Source organism: Phaseolus vulgaris, chromosome 5 (genome assembly GCF_000499845.2).
Source record: "Phaseolus vulgaris cultivar G19833 chromosome 5, P. vulgaris v2.0, whole genome shotgun sequence".
Taxonomy (NCBI): Eukaryota; Viridiplantae; Streptophyta; class Magnoliopsida; order Fabales; family Fabaceae; genus Phaseolus; species Phaseolus vulgaris.
The window spans coordinates 1552472-1571795 of NC_023755.2; the positions used below are offsets into that span (position 1 = coordinate 1552472).

The following is a 19324-nucleotide window of genomic DNA, read 5'->3' on the forward strand; positions in this document are numbered from 1 at the left end:
AGGTGCTAGATAATGAAATAAAAACAAAAGAGTGTTAGATGGGGGAAATAAAAGTGTAAATAGTGTTATTTGAGGAAAACAAATCTTAATTAAATTAAAATATTGTTAGTTAATTAGATATCAATTTAAAAATTGATTTAAATTTTTTTATTAATAATGGAAACTAATTTATATACTTAATGTAAAAAATATTATCTAATTTAGTTAATATACTAACTAATTATTTTTTATCGATAAAAAATATTTCTTTTTGAATGATTTTCTCAATAATAAAAGGGATACGAGTTAAGAGTTAAATAAAAAGTCATAGTTATCATAATAAAAATACATTTAATGCATGAGTGGAAATAGTATTATAGGAAAAAGATCAGTTACTAGATAATGAAATAAAAACAAAAAAAGTGTTAGATGGATAAATAAAAGTGTAAATAGTGTTATTTGAAGAAAACAAATCTTAATTAAATTAAAATATTGTTAGTTAATTAGATATCAATTTAAAAATTGATTTAAATTTTTTTATTAATAATGGAAACTAATTTATATACTTAATGTAAAAAAATACTATCTAATTTATTTAATATACTAACTAATTATTTTTTATCAATAAAAAATATTTCTTTTTGAATGATTTTCTCAATAATACAAGGGATATGAGTTAAGAGTTAAATAAAAAGTCATAGTTATCATAATAAAAATACATTTAATGCATGAGTGGAAATAGTATTATAGGAAAAAGGTCAGTTACTAGATAATGAAATAAAAACAAAAAAAAAGTGTTATATGGAGAAATAAAAGTGTAAATAGTGTTATTTGAAGAAAACAAATCTTAATTAAATTAAAATATTGTTAGTTAATTAGATATCAATTTAAAAATTAATTTAATTTTTTTTATTAATAATGGAAACTAATTTATATACTTAATGTAAAAAATACTATCTAATTTAGTTAATATACTAACTAATTATTTTTTATCGATAAAAAATATTTCTTTTTGAATGATTTTCTCAATAATAAAAGGGATACGAGTTAAGAGTTAAATAAAAAGTCATAGTTATCATAATAAAAATACATTTAATGCATGAGTGAAAATAGTATTATTGGAAATAGGTCAGTTACTAGATAATGAAATAAAACCAAAAGAGTGTTAGATGGAGAAATAAAAGTGTAAATAGTGTTATTTGAAGAAAACAAATCTTAATTAAATTAAAATATTGTTAGTTAATTAGATATCAATTTAAAAATTGATTTAAATTTTTTTATTAATAATGCAAACTAATTTATATACTTAATGTAAAAAATACTATCTAATTTAGTTAATATACTAACTAATTATTTTTTATCGATAAAAAATATTTCTTTTTTAATGATTTTCTCAATAATAAAAGGGATACGAGTTAAGAGTTAAATAAAAAGTCATAGTTATCATAATAAAAATACATTTAATGCATGAGTGAAAATAGTATTATAGGAAAAAGGTCAGTTACTAGATAATGAAATAAAAACAAAAAAAGTGTTAGATGGAGAAATAAAAGTGTAAATAGTGTTATTTGAAGAAAACAAATCTTAATTAAATTAAAATATTGTTAGTTAATTAGATATCAATTTAAAAATTGATTTAAATTTTTTTTATTAATAATGGAAACTAATTTATATACTTAATGTAAAAAATACTATCTAATTTAGTTAATATACTAACTAATTATTTTTTATCGATAAAAAATATTTCTTTTTGAATGATTTTCTCAATAATAAAAGGGATAAGAGTTAAGAGTTAAATAAAAAGTCATAGTTATCATAATAAAAATACATTTAATGCATGAGTGGAAATAGTATTATAGGAAAAATGTCAGTTAATAGATAATGAAATAAAAACAAAAGAGTGTTAGATGGAGAAATAAAAGTGTAAATAGTGTTATTTGAGGAAAACAAATCTTAATTAAATTAAAATATTGTTAGTTAATTAGATATCAATTTAAAAATTAATTTAATTTTTTTTATTAATAATGGAAACTAAATTATATACTTGATGTATAAAATACTATCTAATTTAGTTAATATACTAACTAATTATTTTTTATCGATAAAAAATATTTCTTTTTGAATGATTTTCTCAATAATAGAAGGGATACAGTCAAGACTTAAAAAAAAAACTCATAATTATCATAATAATAATACATTTAATGCATGAGTTTAATCAATTACTAATTAATAAATATTATTTATTTCTTTTGTCTTTTGGTGAAAGTGCTTCCACCATTTGGGTATATATATGGATGAATAGTTGTGATGGAAGAACATGTTCTATGAAGAAGAAGATGGGGTCTTCAAGATATTCCATTGTGAATGTGACATTCTTGTTAGCCCTTTTCATCATCACTTTAGGTTCATTTCACTCTCTTTGTCTCTTTATAGTTAATATTTTATATGAAATTTGTGTTGGCATTGTTGATTAATTAGATGGTTGTGATGCAGATTTGTGCATGGTGAAGACAGAAGCAAGAGGACCCATTTATCGATGGCCATGTGATAGCGATAAAGATTGCAAAGTTGGGTGCCATAATCCTAACTGTGGTTGTGCTTCTGTCTGCATTGATCATGTTTGTCAGTGTCCTCATCTAACTTCAACCCACACTCTTACTCTCCAACCACACCCACCACACCAAGCACCACCCCCACACCACCATCAACCACCTCACCAAGCACCATCACCACCTCATCCACCACCACACCAAGTACCACCACACCAAGCACCATCACCACACCAAGTACCACCACACCATCCACCACCACACCAAGCACCATCACCACACCACCCACCACCACACCAAGTACCATCACCACACCATCCACCACCACATCAAGCACCATCACCATCACCACACCACCCATCACCACACCACCCAGCACCACACCACTCACACCACTCATCACCACACCACTCACCATCACCACACCACCCACCACCACACCAAGCACCATCACCACACCACCCACCACCACCCCAAACACCATCACCACACCACCCACCACCACCCCAAGCACCATCACCACACCACCCACCACCACACCAAGTACCATCACCACACCATCCACCACCACATCAAGCACCATCACCATCACCACACCACCCATCACCACACCACCCAGCACCACACCACCCACACCACTCACACCACTCACACCACTCATCACCACACCACTCACCATCACCACACCACCCACCACCACACCAAGCACCATCACCACACCACCCACCACCACCCCAAACACCACCACCACCCCAAACACCATCACCACACCACCCACCACCACCCCAAGCACCATCACCACACCACCCACCACCACCCCAAGCACCATCACCACACCACCCACCACCACCCCAAGCACCATCACCACACCACCCACCACCCCAAACACCATCACCACACCACCCACCACCACCCCAAACACCATCACCACACCAAACACCATCACCAAACTACCCCCCACCACACCAAACACCACCACCACACCACTCACCACCCCAAGCACCACCACCACACCAAGCACCACCCCAAGGACCACCACCACACCAAGCATCACCACCACCACACCAAGCAAATCCACCAGTACCACCATACTCAAACTGAGTCATCTCCTTCTTCGGATGCAATTCATCAACTTCTTTTTCATATGTATTCTTAGTTCTTAATAAAATATAAATGTTTCATGTCTCTCTGTGTTCCTATATTATATCACAGCTTATCATTTTTATTGGATTGGAATGATTGACAGATGTAAGTTTCAACCAAGAACTTTTGATTGAACAAAGGAAATAATAAAATTGGATTTATATAAATTTAATTTAATTTAAGTTCATTTCCACACAAAAATATAATTTTCTCAAAACTTATATTTTTTACTTCTAACTTATTTATAAATTAATTTTAATTTACGATGAATACTTATTAATTATTTAAAAAAAACTCGTACAAGCACCATCTAATTCGTTTAATTTTAATTTTCAAATGAAAAGGAGTTTAATGTTGCGATAACTATTTAAAAAACAAAAAAATACAAAAAACTAGACAGAGATAATTAAGTAACATTGTTCTTTTAAATATACACGAGTATATTTGACCAAATTGACTTGTAGCAATGGTGAAATGTTTACCATTTATTATATTTTTTTCATTTGTTTTCATAATAATAAAGCATATTGTTCAAAATTAAAAAAAAATCCATTTTTGTAAAATAATAAATTATACACATTAAAATTTTAGTTTACTTTGGATTTCTCGTCAAAATACAATTTAGGATTATTATGATAAAAAAATTAGGATTTTTCATATTGCTTTTCAATATACATCAGAAAATAATCTAATCATTGGCTCACTTTAATAGGAAGGAGATCTCGCATTCCTTGCTTCATGTTTTTGTAAAGTTGTTGAGTTATACAAGTTGTTTATTAAGTTAATCCATTTTGGCATATATATCATAAATGTTTGGTGATGTATTATGTCTAACCATTTTCCAAGACAAATTTATTAGAAAACAAAACTAAAATAAAGAAAGATTTTGGTTAGTTTTTAAGAAGAATGGTCACTCAAAGTGTAGTTGCTCTCAATTTTTTTGTTTTAAATTGGTTTTAAATCAAGAAAAATAATTTTCAAATGCACATCCTATAAAAGAAAAATAACATGGATAAAACTAAGAGAAAAACACTCAAATTGAAAAAAAGGTAAAACAATAAAGGCTAAGCAAAACGAGCACCACAGGAGTATTGATTGAAAGAGAAACGAAAATGTGTGGTTTGATCATACTGACATCGAGCAAAAGTAGCATTAGCTTGAAACAAGGTTGGGTTATAAAGTTTACATCTCTGAAAACGTTTTTCTTAGACAAGTAGGAGAGATTTGATTTCATTAATAGAGTAAAGATCAGTTCGGGATGTGACAACAACAATAAACACATTGTAATCTTCTTATACCTTTCAAGAATACTCTCACTGTGATCTTTCGTAGTCAATGGGGCACCAATTGCAGCAAGCATGTTGACGGTCTTCTCAATATCATGAGGATAGGCATAAATCATTTTGTAATTCTTGGGAGTCTTTAGCAACAACTTCATCTTTTGAATTTTAGCATGAGTATGAAATGCATATCGATCTTTAAGACATTTCAAAATTTGCGCTAAAGTATCTAAATCCACAACTTTTGTAAGAATTTGTGTTGTCATTGAAACATGAAGTCAAGCTATGATAAGTTGATTTTGTTGTTAAAAAATATCTAAAGGTTGAGACTAAGTGTGTGTTTGCTTTTGGGGGTGATGGAGGTTGAGGGTGAGGGTGAATGGGTGTCACCCTTGTTTACTTCTATGAGAGGGGGAGGTTGAGGGTGAGAATGAATGGAAAGTTGAGGGTATTTAGGATCCTCTCATAATAAGGAGAGTGAAATGAGATGAAAAGACCATGATACCCTTACTTTCTCATACAATAATATTAATAATGGAAATTATTATTAATAAGAATTGTATATATATAACATAACATAATTTAAAGAATCATAAATAATATTAAAATTATCTAAATAAATTAACTTAAGTAACAAAATTAATTTAAATTAATAAAATGAAAAATAATAAAATTATACTTACATTTAAAATTATATTTAATTATTTCTTTGAATTTTACATTTTTTTATTTATAAATGAAACTTTAAATTATTTTAATTAACTAAAATATGCACAAAATTAATAATTATTTATTCTTTTTTTATATATAAGGATAAATTTGTAATCTTACAATTTATACTATTAAAAAATAATTTAAAATACTCTTACCACCATCACATCAGTCATGTATCTCAATAAATTTTCTTCACACATCCACTCTAACATACCTTAAAGACACTCACTTTTTTCACACTTTCTTCTCACACTCTCACTCTCCCACACCCTCAACTTTCCACTCCCCAATCCAAACAAAGCCTAAAAGGAGGTGAATGAGACTAAGAAAGAATTTGATTTCCTAAAAAAAAACTTCAAGAGTTTAAGGCCAGTGTTAGTGACAAGAACCCGATGACACCAAATAATGAAATTATCTTCATCAAGTTTGAGGCTTATGGGAGTTGTAAATTGGTGAACACAGGTCATTGTGAAGAAAGAGGAGAGAATAACAACAGAAGAAGAGGAAGGAGGCAAAATCATGAGTAAAAAAACTGGCTAGAATGAGTGAAAGACACGAAAAGAGAATGTGTAGAAGGCATGAAGAGAGAAAAAGATATAAATGATATACTCATCTATATTACCATACTGATACAGAAACGTAAAATGTAAAGGCAGAGAATGGTTAACAAGACGCCCAACCCTGATTAACTTGCCCATGCTATAATTTACCATTTATTCGACGTACTCCCATTAAACCATGGCATGAAATCAGGGAAGCTTACCTCACAAAATTTGAAAAAATCAATAATACAATGCATATGTATATTTACAGATTGACTTCAAAACATCAATACAATAATATAAATATATATATATATATATTGCCACAAATTAATATACATTAATTTTGTTTCCTTTCAAATTTCTGAATCCGCCATTGTGCTAGCCCTTCCGTAAATCTTCATAAATATCTGCCCTGGTCACCATGGACGGGTTAATATATAGTTGCTGAAAGAAAAAAAAATTATATTTCTTGACTCATATCTGAAGAACTAGGAAGTTCAGAGACTTTAACAAATGGCAAAGGATGCATGGTCTTTTCTTCGGTGAAAGGAAGTAACTTTCCAGAATATAAGCTCTTAATGATCCAGCTAAACGGCTGCATTAGAAGTCAACAGAAAATTCAGAAACACTCACACCTAACAGAAATATACATCAACTATATAAAATAGAACATGATAAGTAAGAGGGATTAATCATAAAAATCCAAGAAAGATTGAAATGTCAAGAATTTTCACATGACAAACCATGTATGTGAGGGTTTGTACGAGGGTGAGAAGAGGAAATCTAAACCACATATCGATTATTAAAATTAAATTAAAGTAATGTACTTTTTAATTGGTTATGTGATTATTATTATATCTTAAACCATAAAAAATCATTGAAGGATAAGATTAAAACATTGTCATTTAACTTTTATAAGAGGTCATGTGATCACTATATATAGAGAGATAAAAAATGGCAAAATTCTTGAGCATGTTGACACAACCAGCAACTTCATTTTACAAAATAGAGCACCGTAAATAATGTTCAAATCTGAAATACGGAATTACCACTCACCATCATTGGAATATTCCGCTCTTTGGCACAATGCTTCAGGTGACGTGATATTGCAGCTTTATCTTCAATTACAATAGCTGCAACCAAAGTCCTTTCCTCATCAATGGTCCGTACTAACCCTTGAAGAGTTTTGAACACATGTCCACCTCCATGCTGCAAAACGAACATAGGCATGAACATTTTTAAAAATGTTGAGATATTGCATCAAAGGACTATTATTATAATCTGTATCAGTTACCTACAGACGTACATTGCACTGTTACACCTTCATTGTTACATTAAAGTAGTAAATTTGGATAGCTTCAGATTAGACATGTATGGCGTTGATATTTGTAGGAATTCTTGAATGCACAGAAGATATATCAGTTACATCAGATTTCATTACGTTTGAAAGTCATCAAATATATGTAAATTAACAAAAAGCTACCTATTAGTTTTAGAAACAACCATTAAAACTAAAGTTGCAGTCAACTGAATCAAAAGAAAAACTCACTTCTTTTTATAATAAAATACAACATGAACACAAATAAAAATTAGTAAAAAGTGGAAATTTTACACCATAAAAATAGGACATGTCAAGGGGCAACTTAAGATAATTGAAGAAAAAGAAAAAGGTAAAAGAAGGATCTTACCTTGATTATGCATGCCAATTTGGTGCAGAAACTAGGCTTCCCATGAAGCAGAATCCGTACTCTTTCAAAAATATGTTTCCGGTTTCTTTGATGAATTGCCGTCCCAATACTGGACCACTTCATGTCATTTCGATTTGGAAGAATCATGTATCTAATAAAATGAAACCAAAATCATTAAACAATGGAGAGGATTTGAAGATCTTGGACTGTCTAGACCAGCCAGGACACCCATTACTGATTCGATAACATCAGCATAGATTAATAATGACAACTGATCCCATAACAAGGTACATAAAATTTAAGAGAAGCACAAAGTCAATTACTCGGTGATGATACAACTTACTTTTCAGGTTTCAAAATAGTTCCAGATGCAACGCAATCAATAAGCCAATCAACTTTCAGTATTGAAGCACCAACAGCACAACCATATAAGAATTTGGTGGTTTGCAGCTGAGACAAACAACAAAGACTCCATCATATTCAGGTAAACAATGCAATCATTATATGACAAAAACATAATAATTAATGTTGTACAAGACTAAAGATAATCTCAAATTTAAAAAGAATAATATATTTCTTCTATACTCCAATAAGGAGGCTATTGGACCTATAAATAAATGTGAGTATGCTGGTTATTTTAGGAAATATAGAGAGCTAATTCTAAGGAAACAAATCCATGTAAATATGGGATTGTTTTTAAATACATAATCCTAGTATTAATAGCAAGATACACATGTAATAAAGAATAAAACTGTAACATGACTAAAATAAAAAAACTTCCTAAAATAAGCTAATGAGTACGTGTTTTCCATTCCCAACTTGGATATAATTCTGTTAAAGTTAATGCAGTATAACCCTTTGGTGAGTATGTCTGCAAGTTGATTTTGAGTGAACATATATGGGTGCAAATCAAGCCATTGTCTAGTTTGTCCACCTTAATATGTTTAGTTCTATCATGTTGCAAACATTCCAGTAGCAACCTATCCTTCATAGCGTGGGGCAACTCCATGTATATTTCTTCATCAAAGTCTCTATGTAGGAATGTTGCAAATCCCAATCATGATTTGCTACTAGTGAGTGACAATATCACTTTGACCGTGTTCATCTTAGCAACCAGGGCAAATGTCTCCAGATAATCCACTCCATAGGTTTGAGTGGATCCTTTGGCCACTAACCTTGCCTTATAACCTTCAATGGTCTCATCAGTCCACCAATTTACTAAGGAAGAATCTTACCTTTATTTCTTCATGATTCAGGTGGACAGAGACACGTTCTCCACCTAGTCTATTAACAATGTGTGCTTGCCCTCCCCTTCTTTTAGGGCCTCCTTTATGCTCTCATTCTCTGTTTTGGCCTCCTTTTTGCCCCCATTCTCGGTTGTTGCCTCCTTTCTGCCCCCATTCTCAGCTTAAGGGTTTTCTACATCTCCCACTCTCGGTTGTTGCAATAGGTGCACCAAACCTCCTCAAATTATTTCTCCATATTTGGAACCCCGCTTTTTCTTTGGTTAGAAATCATTGTTGTTCCTCCTTCATCTATCATTGCTGAGTTTTCAGTAGTTGGAGTCTCAGCATCAGTCCTCTCCTGCTTTCTTCACTCCGGATAATGGCTACCACATCATTAATCCTTAGAACCTTCTCTTTTCCCAAAATTTGGACTCGAACATGAGCATTTTCAAGATTCAATCCTACCAAAAAGTCATAGACTCTATCTTGTTCAATATACTCTTTTAGGATTGTTGAGTCCTTTTAATACTTTGCTTTTATAACTCCATCCATAGGAACTTAAGTTGATTGGCATATTCTATAACTAATACTATAACTAATTCTATAACTCCATCCATAGCCACAGTTTTCACCTTTACATCATAAATTTGGGTAGCATCCTTGGCCTTAGAATAGGTTTGTTCTACTGCCTCCCAAATTTCCTTTACAAATCTAAGGAACATGCAGGTATCACTGATCTTTAGAACCGTTGAATTTCACAGTCATTTCATGATCATTGGAATCTTCTTCATTCCAGGATTTGAACTTGACATTATTTTTATTAAGTATATTATCAGTCAAGTGACTGACCTTGCCTTTTCCTTTTGGAATGGTCTTAATGAGTGGAGACCATTTGAGATAATTTTTCATTTAATTTATAAGCAGAATGGACATTCTGCAACAGTCTGGGATCTATCCCCAATTTCCATTCCAAAATTCACGAACTCAACCATATAGGAGGATCATGTAGCAACAAAGGTTGCAATAGGGATCAGAGAGGAGCAAGCAACAATGGAGGTTGTAACCTGCTTCAAGGTGGTGCAGGAATGAAGAAGGCTGCGTTTTTTTAGGGTAGAAGGAGTTTTGATACCATCTCAAATTTAGAAAAAATAATATATATTTCTTCTATATTTCAACAAAGGGGTTATTGGACCTATAAATACACAAGTCTACTGGTTATTTTAGAAAAGATGGAGCTAATTCTAAGGAAACAAATCCGTGGAATTGTGGAATTGTTCTTAAATACATAATCCTAGTACTAATAGCAAGATACACTTGTAATAAAGAATAAAATTATAGCAAGGATAAAATACAAAGCTTCCTAAATACATAATGAGCAGCACAGTTGTGACAGATTATATTGATCATTATAAACAAACCTTTCTCATACATAGAACAATGGGTAAATGAGATAAAGTTGAATGTCTCTTGTCCCCAGAATTTTGAGAGGGAATATCATAAAGAACCACTCCACCAGAACTCCTTATTAGTGCTTCCATGTCCCTTTCCTTCTCACAAGATAATCCGGTTAGAAGGAACTCTACACCTTGGAATATAAATTCATTCACTTTGTTTCTGCAATAATTTGTCGAGGAATGTTTCATACTTGGCACAGAATTGGTCAATGACTTTGAAACTCGCTGCCTTTTTGCTCTGACAGAAGAACCTACATTTAGAAAAAAGTAAGTAAAACCCCACCGAAAGATACATTCCTACTAGAGAATAGAGATGTAATATAAAACCATTCACGTGTTTTAACAACTGAGATTTATGGGATAGTTGGTTCATGATATCATATTAGAGTCCTTATGACCAAGTGATCTCCCAAAGAACTCGTGGATGAGGGAACATGCTAGCCATGAAATATAAACCATTCATATATGTTTTCACCTAACAGATTAAGATTATGGGATAGTTAATTGGGCTCTTAGCAATTAGACAAACTGAACAAAAGACTTACATCTTTTATGTGAGGATTCTAACTTTGATAATTTCCTTTTTGGATGAAGCTCCTCCACTTTTTCTGAGAAATGTACTTTCTTTCTGGCTCTAACATGTCCACTGTGGAATTTATTGCTCTCAAACTGCAGTTTATTAAGATTATTGTTCTGTTGACTTTGAACGACAGTTTCTGGCACTACATGCTGCTTAATAATTTTCTCTGTGACATCATTTGCAACATTCATAGGGCCCAGCAAGCGCTGGCGTATCCGATGGTTTAGAATAAGAGGTGATTTCGTATCTTGTGTTGGTTCTGCTGAAATGCCATTTTCATCAGCTGTTTTTAACTCATTACCACATTTGTCATTTGTTATTTCAATAATTGACTTATGATCAACCGAATGCTGATTATCTTCTTCATTTTTGTTTCCACCTGCATGCTCTGAAGCAGATAGGCTCCCTGAAATCTTCGTGCCCAAAGATGTTGCGCTATCCATACTCAGGTCAATTGGAAGTTCTGTCAAATTATAGTTTAGGTTGAGATCTTGGTTTGGTAAAATTGTGCTATAAGTCTTAAGAGCAATATGTTCAACCCTTGTTAACTTCCGAGTGACCTGTTCATCCATCCTTGCTTCAGTGATTGGAAGATCTTTATCATCTAGCACAATCATAATTCTCTCATCACTACGGTCAAAATTAGCATTCTTTTCCAAGATCCTTTGAAATTTCTCCACCTCAAATTCAGAGACGGATGGAACAAAATCCTCAGAATCACTTTTTTTGTCAATATGAGCATTGTAATTAGCATGCTCTAAGGAAAGGCTACACGGAACAAACGAACAGAGAGGATCAGTCAATGATGGACTAGAACATTTGGTCACATCTTGAGACTGCAATATGCTCTCATTAGGTTTCTTGTGTGAGTCTTCAGAAGGCATACTAAGCTGAGAACCAATGGCACAGTTGGGATCATGTTTCAGCACACAAGAATTCTCATCTGGAACAATATCTACGGATTCTGTAAGAAAGCTTGTCTCTCTAACAAGAAAATTCGGAATCCATTCTGCATTGTTTCGATTCAATGAAGATGAATCTAATTCCTTCCAAAAGGGAAACAGAGTAAAAATACATGAAAAATAAGATGCCTAAATCCATGAATGAATATAAATAAATACAATATAAATAATCCGAGGAAAGGAATGCAAATTTTTAAATGAACATAAATTGTAGGGATATGTACAGAAGTAAAAAAGGAACAAAAGGGCAGACACTTAGTAAAAGAAAGAATATAATCTGGAGGAAATTTGCCTCCAATCATAACAGAAGTTCCCCTTCCATTGATGACAATTTAGAATTCCACACAACCAAACAAGCAACTGATATGGAAACAGTGGTTTCTATGCCATCAACATGAATGAAAATCAAAATATGTAGAAAATCAGGTATGCTTAGATTCTTTTTGTTCCATCAGACAAGTGTTCGTTAAATAGCATCTGTACAATGATGGCAACAATAAAGTGCTGACACATTCTTGAAGGGGGAATGCAACCAACAGCTATGAATAGATAGCTAGCCAAACCCTACTGTTCAGCAAGAACTTGCAGAATGTTCCATTCAAACATCGAAATTGTATGAACAATCTCTCTTTTCCATCAGATATCTACTATCCCTAATAATTAGCAAAATATCTCAGAATAAAAAACTGTGCCACCCAACTTGATGATTTTAGGCAAAGTAAAATCTCAATATAAAGAGTACTTGTCTATCATACTTCTTCTCTGAAAAGAAATTAACAGTGAGCTTTTTCTAAAGAAACAGTTATAAGACTCATCATATTTAGAATCATTAATATATCAACAATAGACTTCAGTTATTATGAATATATTGGTTTTGTCAGGTGGTTGCAGCAATAAATTGCCATAAAGATTACAATAACCTCAACTTTACTACAATGTTACTTGTTTCTTCACATCATACTATGAGCTGTTAAATACAAAAGAACAAAGTATTATTATTATTAGGTTTGGTGTGTGTGTGTGTCAAATGTCGACCACACACACATGTTTATATTGACAACAAAAATATTCCCAATAAATGCTAATCGTAATCAAATCATACAGACATTAAAACGTGCTACATGAACTACATTAATAATTATAAAGTCTAAAGGAAATTAGGAAACATGTAGAAGTGATATCCTCGCATCAGACCTTCCCTCTTCTCTAAAATAGACAATAGCCCTTTAATTTCAACAAGACTCGAAGATGAATTTGAGGGTCAGTCTAAACTCAAGACACTTGTGCCAACTAGAAAATCAAAAGAAAATGACAATTTGTTTGACTAAAAGAAATGGTAGGTGAAGGAAAGAGAAGAAGCACCACACCTTAAATGTCCACCCCCCTAACCAGCGACTTCTAAATCTTTCTGGAGCTCGATATGTTGTCCATTTCTCCTTGTCTGAAACGTTTAACAAAGGAAAATAGATAAGCTTTAAATACTTGATAAAGAAAGCAGATGAAAATGATGAGTAAGATATTAAAACTCACTGAAATTTCCAGAATTCTCAACAAGTGACGAATTGACACTGTTTGGTGGCTTGATAGAAGTAAAGTCAACCATAGTCAACCCAACTGTCTGGAAAATGGAAATCAATGTAGCATCAATGACTTTATAGAAAAATCATTTAATAGTGGAGTGGAAACATAATGCTGCCCAGAAACAACTGAGACAAACAATACCCAAAAGTGAGACTCTTATTTTTTCTCTTATTCATTAAATCATTCTTTTCAATAAAAACCACTCGTATCTTCACCATCACCCTTAAGCTTTGATATGGTTGATATAGTGGCTTCTACAACCAAGTAGTCTTTCAGTTACTACCAACAACCAAGCACCCAATAAGATGTTAAATTTCAATGTAAGGTTGGTGGAACTATGCACGCTTAAAGCCCAAAGAACTCTTTCATGAGGGGGTATGGTAAAGATATAAAGTAAAAGACAACAATATTCCTTCACGTAATAGCCTAAGCTTTTGTGATAGTTGGTTCAAGAGAAGCTAAATTTTGAATGTTTTGTAGACAGATGGATTGAAAGTGAAAGGAAAAGAAGATACTTTACCTGGTTGGGGGCCAAGACATCAGTACTATTGCATTGATTAAAAATAGGAGGACTATTTTCAAAAGGTTTGAGAGTGTTTTCACCCAAAGCAGGATCATCAGAATGCATCTCCTCACAACGTAAAGAATGATGTGGTGAGTATGTATTTTGCGGCATTTCCTTCTCCGCGTTAACATCTAATTGCTTTTGTTTAGATTTATCATCAAAATTGTGAAACTGAGAAGTATGCTCGATATCACTATTTTTGTCATTGCATCCACTATCCTTTTCAACATTGGAGACACCTTTTGCTTCAAATATAGTTGAACTGCAAAGAATATTCTCAACAGGAACATCAATAGGTAGCCCTATATCTTCATAGGCATCTTCCATAATGAAATCATTCAAATCAGAAAGAGAATCACAGTAGTCAGATTCCTCATTTGAGGATTGGAAGTCAACTTCCAACCCATCAAGACGTGCCTGCTTCACATGAAGTGCAACTTCAAGAACAGCTTCTGTACGTATTGTTTCTAAAACTGAGTCCAACTTCACTAAATCATGTATGACCAATGCCTCAGATGCCGCAATAGAAAGTTCAACTGCATTACTGACATCAACACCTTTAACAGAATCAGTTGTATCAATGAGAGATTTTGAAGCATCCTTTTCCACAATTTCAGGGATGAAAGCAGCTGGCAAATCTGATTCACTGGTAAGAGGATCCATAATCGAATGCAAGTTTTCTCTAAAATCAATAGAAGGTTGAATAGGTTGCAATGACAAAACAGTACTTGGTGCAACTACATCTTGAGATTCATTCAAATCTTGGGTCGGGCAAAAGACTGAACCAATATCTGAAGAAAGACGCAAACTAAAGTGAAACACCTGCTTCAATGAAATATGAATACATCAAGGAACTTAGTCTTAATAGAATTAACAGTTTAAGTAATTTCTCAAGTAGGTGAGAAATAAAATTTACAGACACGTTTCACAAGAATAGATTTTAGCACATAAGTGTGCTAGTGTATATTGTTGAAAACAGTGACATCTAATTAACTGAGAGAAATGGACTATAAGCAAAGGACTGATCATCTAAAAGTAGTTCTTTGCCAGTTCCTTCAAACTTCTGAGTCCATGCTTGCTGCTACAATTTATAAGTGACAAATTAATGGACAACAATTTGTCACTGAGTCAGTTTAACCGCCAGAAGAAAAATATTTGAAAACTAGCTGAAATTTCTGTAGTATATAAGTAAACAAAACACAAAGATGTTTTGGCAAATAAGAATTGAGGGGAATAAACAGATAAATATGTTCTCACTCTTTAGGATGGATCTAAATTATTATTATCTGAGTGGTATCTATATGTCTTTACGAAGTTATGGATGTATGTAACTGTTGTGATGTTATATACGTGGTGTTACAAAACATGTAAAGGACAATTGACGTGTTGAGTTAGTTTGTTGTTTGTAGTATTTAGAAGGAAACCCAATGTAATAGATGCACCATTCTTTAAAATTTGATCGATTAAAAAGAAAAATAAACTCACATTTTCAGGAGACGAAGCAACACTAATAGGTGAACTATCATCTCCAGATAAGAATAAATGACAACTTCTATATCGACCTTCTTCCCTTGATATTGCATTGAAATCTTCTCCAGCGTTACCAGTTTCTTGAGAAGGTCCTGGATCCTGTTCATTCCAAAGAAGAGAATGCATCAACAACAAAATTGACCAATCTAACATTCCCATAAACTTTCAAATTGAAGAACAAACATTGATAAAGTGAGGGGAAATTGAATTAAATATAAAACAGTATTTGTGACTTTAAAATTTTAAACAAAAAAAATAGCTTTGTACAGCTAACTATCCACTATCCATGTAAAGATGGACTATTTACTAAGGCATCACTAGAACTTATACATACAGAACCAATCATCAATCATTCATATACTAGATGTTAGAAACTTTTATTTCTATGATTTGATCTTCAACTGGTTTAAATGAAGCAACTGGTTGAATGGTATCATGATGTATCTTGTGATATTCATTTTGCGATCGGTACATATTGAACATCTGTGAAGAGTACTTGATTACAATAGCAATTGTACCCACACAAAAAGAAAATGAAAAAAAAAGGATAATCTCAGAACGAGAAATTCCAACCTTTGCTTCTTGGTATGAAGGGGCCTGAGATTCCTTAACAAATTCAATAGACCCATTTGTTCCAAGACTCTGCAACCAGCATGGAAGCCAAGCTACTTCCTGCAATATGTTCATTTGCCACAAAATTACAAATTGAATATATATATATATAAAGCATAATAATCATAGAACCTATCTTACATGCAACACCGTAAACAAAGACCAAAATCGGTTAGTAGGATGAACACACATAAATACATACACATACACACACAACAATTATAATCACTATGATCAGTTTTTCAGCAAATGTGGCTAATGCAGCTACAATTGCAACCACGATGTGAATGGAAAGACCTCCCAATCCACAATTACTGCAGTGAGCACCAATTGCAAACTATAACTACAATTTCAAAATATCCATACTTCATTTGCAGACGCGTACAAATTTCCTAAGAATCCCAAACCCCATATTTGCAGAAATTTGGAATTAATAATATAAATCAGTGTATCATCATCAACAAGTAAAAACAAGATCCCTAATATTACCAACAAAAAAAATTAAATAAAAGCCCATGAAAAAGAAACAACCACACAAAATCGAAGAAACAAATTTCTCAGCCTAGCTCCGACATAGCACTTCAAGTCCGATTTAAATTTTCACAGCCTCTTTGAAGTTATCGATTTTTTTTTTCTCGCGTATCATACAAATGAAAATAAAAACAAACAAGTAAAATAACAAAAGGATCGAAAGCGAAGAAAAGAAAACAACCTCGGAGAAGTGAGGAGGACGAAAAGCTAGGGTTTCCATGGAAGAAGGTTCTCCCATGTTTCGGTGACAAAGCAAAAACGAACTGAAAATAATTGGCGCCAAAAGATAGAATTCGGGTCAACTACTCAGAATGATACGCGTTTGAACCAGGTATTATTCAGAATGAGAGGGGCAAGATAGTCAAAATCACATTTTGAATTTTAAATTGAACAAATAAATATCTATTTTTTTAACATTTATTTGGTTTAAATATGAATTTCGGTTTAACTAAAAAATATGAACTTCTATTTTTTTTTTGAATTTTTTTTCATACTTGTAATAACATAGTTTTTGTAGACAATTTTTTTCCATAAAAACTCATATTATGAAAAAATTTAAAGAAAAAACAAATTAATTTCTTCATAAGATGAAATACTTTATTTAATTTGAAAAAAAAAATCATATAATTTCTCAACATTTATATTTTTTAATTTATAAAAATATTATTTTACTGGCTCTTAATATATGGTTTATATAAAGTTAAACAAGATTTCAATTATGTTTTTCTCTTTCTTGAATTGTGTCCAATGTATAAATACTTATATTAACATGGTAACAAATAGTTGATTTTATATGACTTGAGAGTCAGATATGTTTCAAATGCTTATCTATGCAGGATAACATTCATGATAGGGTTCTTAGAAAAGTTATTTAGTATATTTTTTCGTAAAAGGGTTGGAACACCCATTAGTGTTCTCTTTTTATTCAATTTGGAGTGATAATATTAATGCATTCTTTTCTGATTCCATTTTTAACTAATTCATTTGCAATCTGCAATATAAATAAATGAAAAAACTAATTTATGAAAAATGTATCAATTTGCTTATTATCAAAAAAATATTATATCATCTTTATATATGACTTATCATCAAATTTCAATTATTAACTTTTTATTTTTATTTATAAATTGTACAAGATAAAATGTGATTATGATACACTTCTCTATTCATTATATTATATTTTTTGAAAATTTAAATATTCATAAATTTACAATACTAAATTTACAATAGTGTACATTATTCACCTTAATCACAAGTAAAGAATTCAACTGAATCAAATTTCAGTGACTTTTATACATCAAATCAATGTTAAACATGATAAAATATAAGTACTTTTGAAATGGGTTTTCTGTAGAACTTGAAAACAAAAAATTACAGTCCTTATCTCTATCCTGACAACACAAACAAATGACAAATTTATTATGAAAAATGAATCAGTGTAACGGGAACAAATTATTTTTATTATAAGAACATGGAAACGACAAAAAATTTAAATCAAATGATTATGATGTATCAATTTGCTTGTTAAAAAAATAATATATCATCTTTCTATATTAGTTAGAATCAAATTTCAATTATTAACTTTTTATTTTTATGACAACGATGGTCATAGTATAAAATAATGATGATCAAACAAAATAAAACAGATCAATACACCTCTTTATTCATTATATTATATTTATATTTTTTTTGAGAATTTAAATAGTGATAAAGAGAAATGATTTTAGTAGTAACAAGTGTAAGCCTATCTACCAGGATCTTGAAAATAATTTTAAATTTAAAATTAACAACATCAATTGGTCTAAAATATAAAACTAAACAAATTTAAAAAAATGCAAGCCTATTTACCAGTATCTTGAAAATAATTTTAAATTTAAAATTAACAAAATCAATTGGTCTGAAATATAAAACTAAACAAATTTAAAAAAAAAATCGATGTGAAAAGATAAATAAGTAATATATATATATATATATATATATATATATATATATATATATATAATTTGCATTTTAAAAAAATAAATGAATGTTTAAATTTACATATAATAATTCATATATTATATTTTATTGAAAGTCGTTATCTCTAATTCATTGTTATCTTCCTACACAAATGTTAATGTTTTGTTTTTTCTTTGATAGAAGATGTGTAATAAAATCACATACTAAAATTTATAATTTTACTTTATATATTAATTCAATAAAATTATAATAATTATAAATTTATAATACAATATTTATAATAAAAGAAAACATAACAAACTTTTAAAAATATTTAAAAAATACGGAAACACCACATAACAACACACATAGTTACTAATAATATTCTTACCTTTTAAAATTCTATTTGGAAAAACTAGAAACAATAATATATGAAATACAATAGGT

At 31.3% G+C, this 19324-nt stretch overlaps 2 protein-coding genes across 3 annotated transcripts; one reads left to right on the forward strand and one right to left on the reverse strand.

Moving 5' to 3' along the window:
- Window positions 1-2282: 2282 nt before the first annotated feature.
- LOC137834719 (early nodulin-75-like) lies at window positions 2283-3713 on the forward strand. Its single transcript, XM_068642879.1, has 2 exons — window positions 2283-2382; window positions 2473-3713. Exons 1-2 carry the CDS (start codon window positions 2304-2306, stop codon window positions 3627-3629), a joined length of 1236 nt encoding a protein of 411 aa, XP_068498980.1. The 5' UTR covers window positions 2283-2303; the 3' UTR covers window positions 3630-3713.
- A 2533-nt stretch (window positions 3714-6246) lies between these two features.
- Window positions 6247-17308, reverse strand: LOC137834720 (uncharacterized). 2 transcript variants are annotated; one of them, XM_068642880.1, is made up of 12 exons: window positions 17121-17308; window positions 16370-16468; window positions 15752-15895; window positions 14222-15088; window positions 13651-13738; window positions 13488-13561; window positions 11124-12204; window positions 10543-10829; window positions 8242-8348; window positions 7899-8049; window positions 7267-7419; window positions 6247-6805 (listed from the first exon to the last, which is right to left on the reverse strand). In XM_068642880.1, the coding sequence occupies exons 1-12, from the start codon at window positions 17175-17177 to the stop codon at window positions 6671-6673; spliced, it is 3243 nt and encodes a 1080-aa protein (XP_068498981.1). In that variant the 5' UTR covers window positions 17178-17308; the 3' UTR covers window positions 6247-6670. The 2 variants fall into 2 exon arrangements, 1 of the variants encoding a protein (XP_068498981.1); XR_011084945.1 differs by lacking the exon at window positions 6247-6805 and adding an exon at window positions 7505-7607 and having other exon boundaries at window positions 7281-7419.
- Between the last annotated feature and the right edge of the window lie 2016 nt (window positions 17309-19324).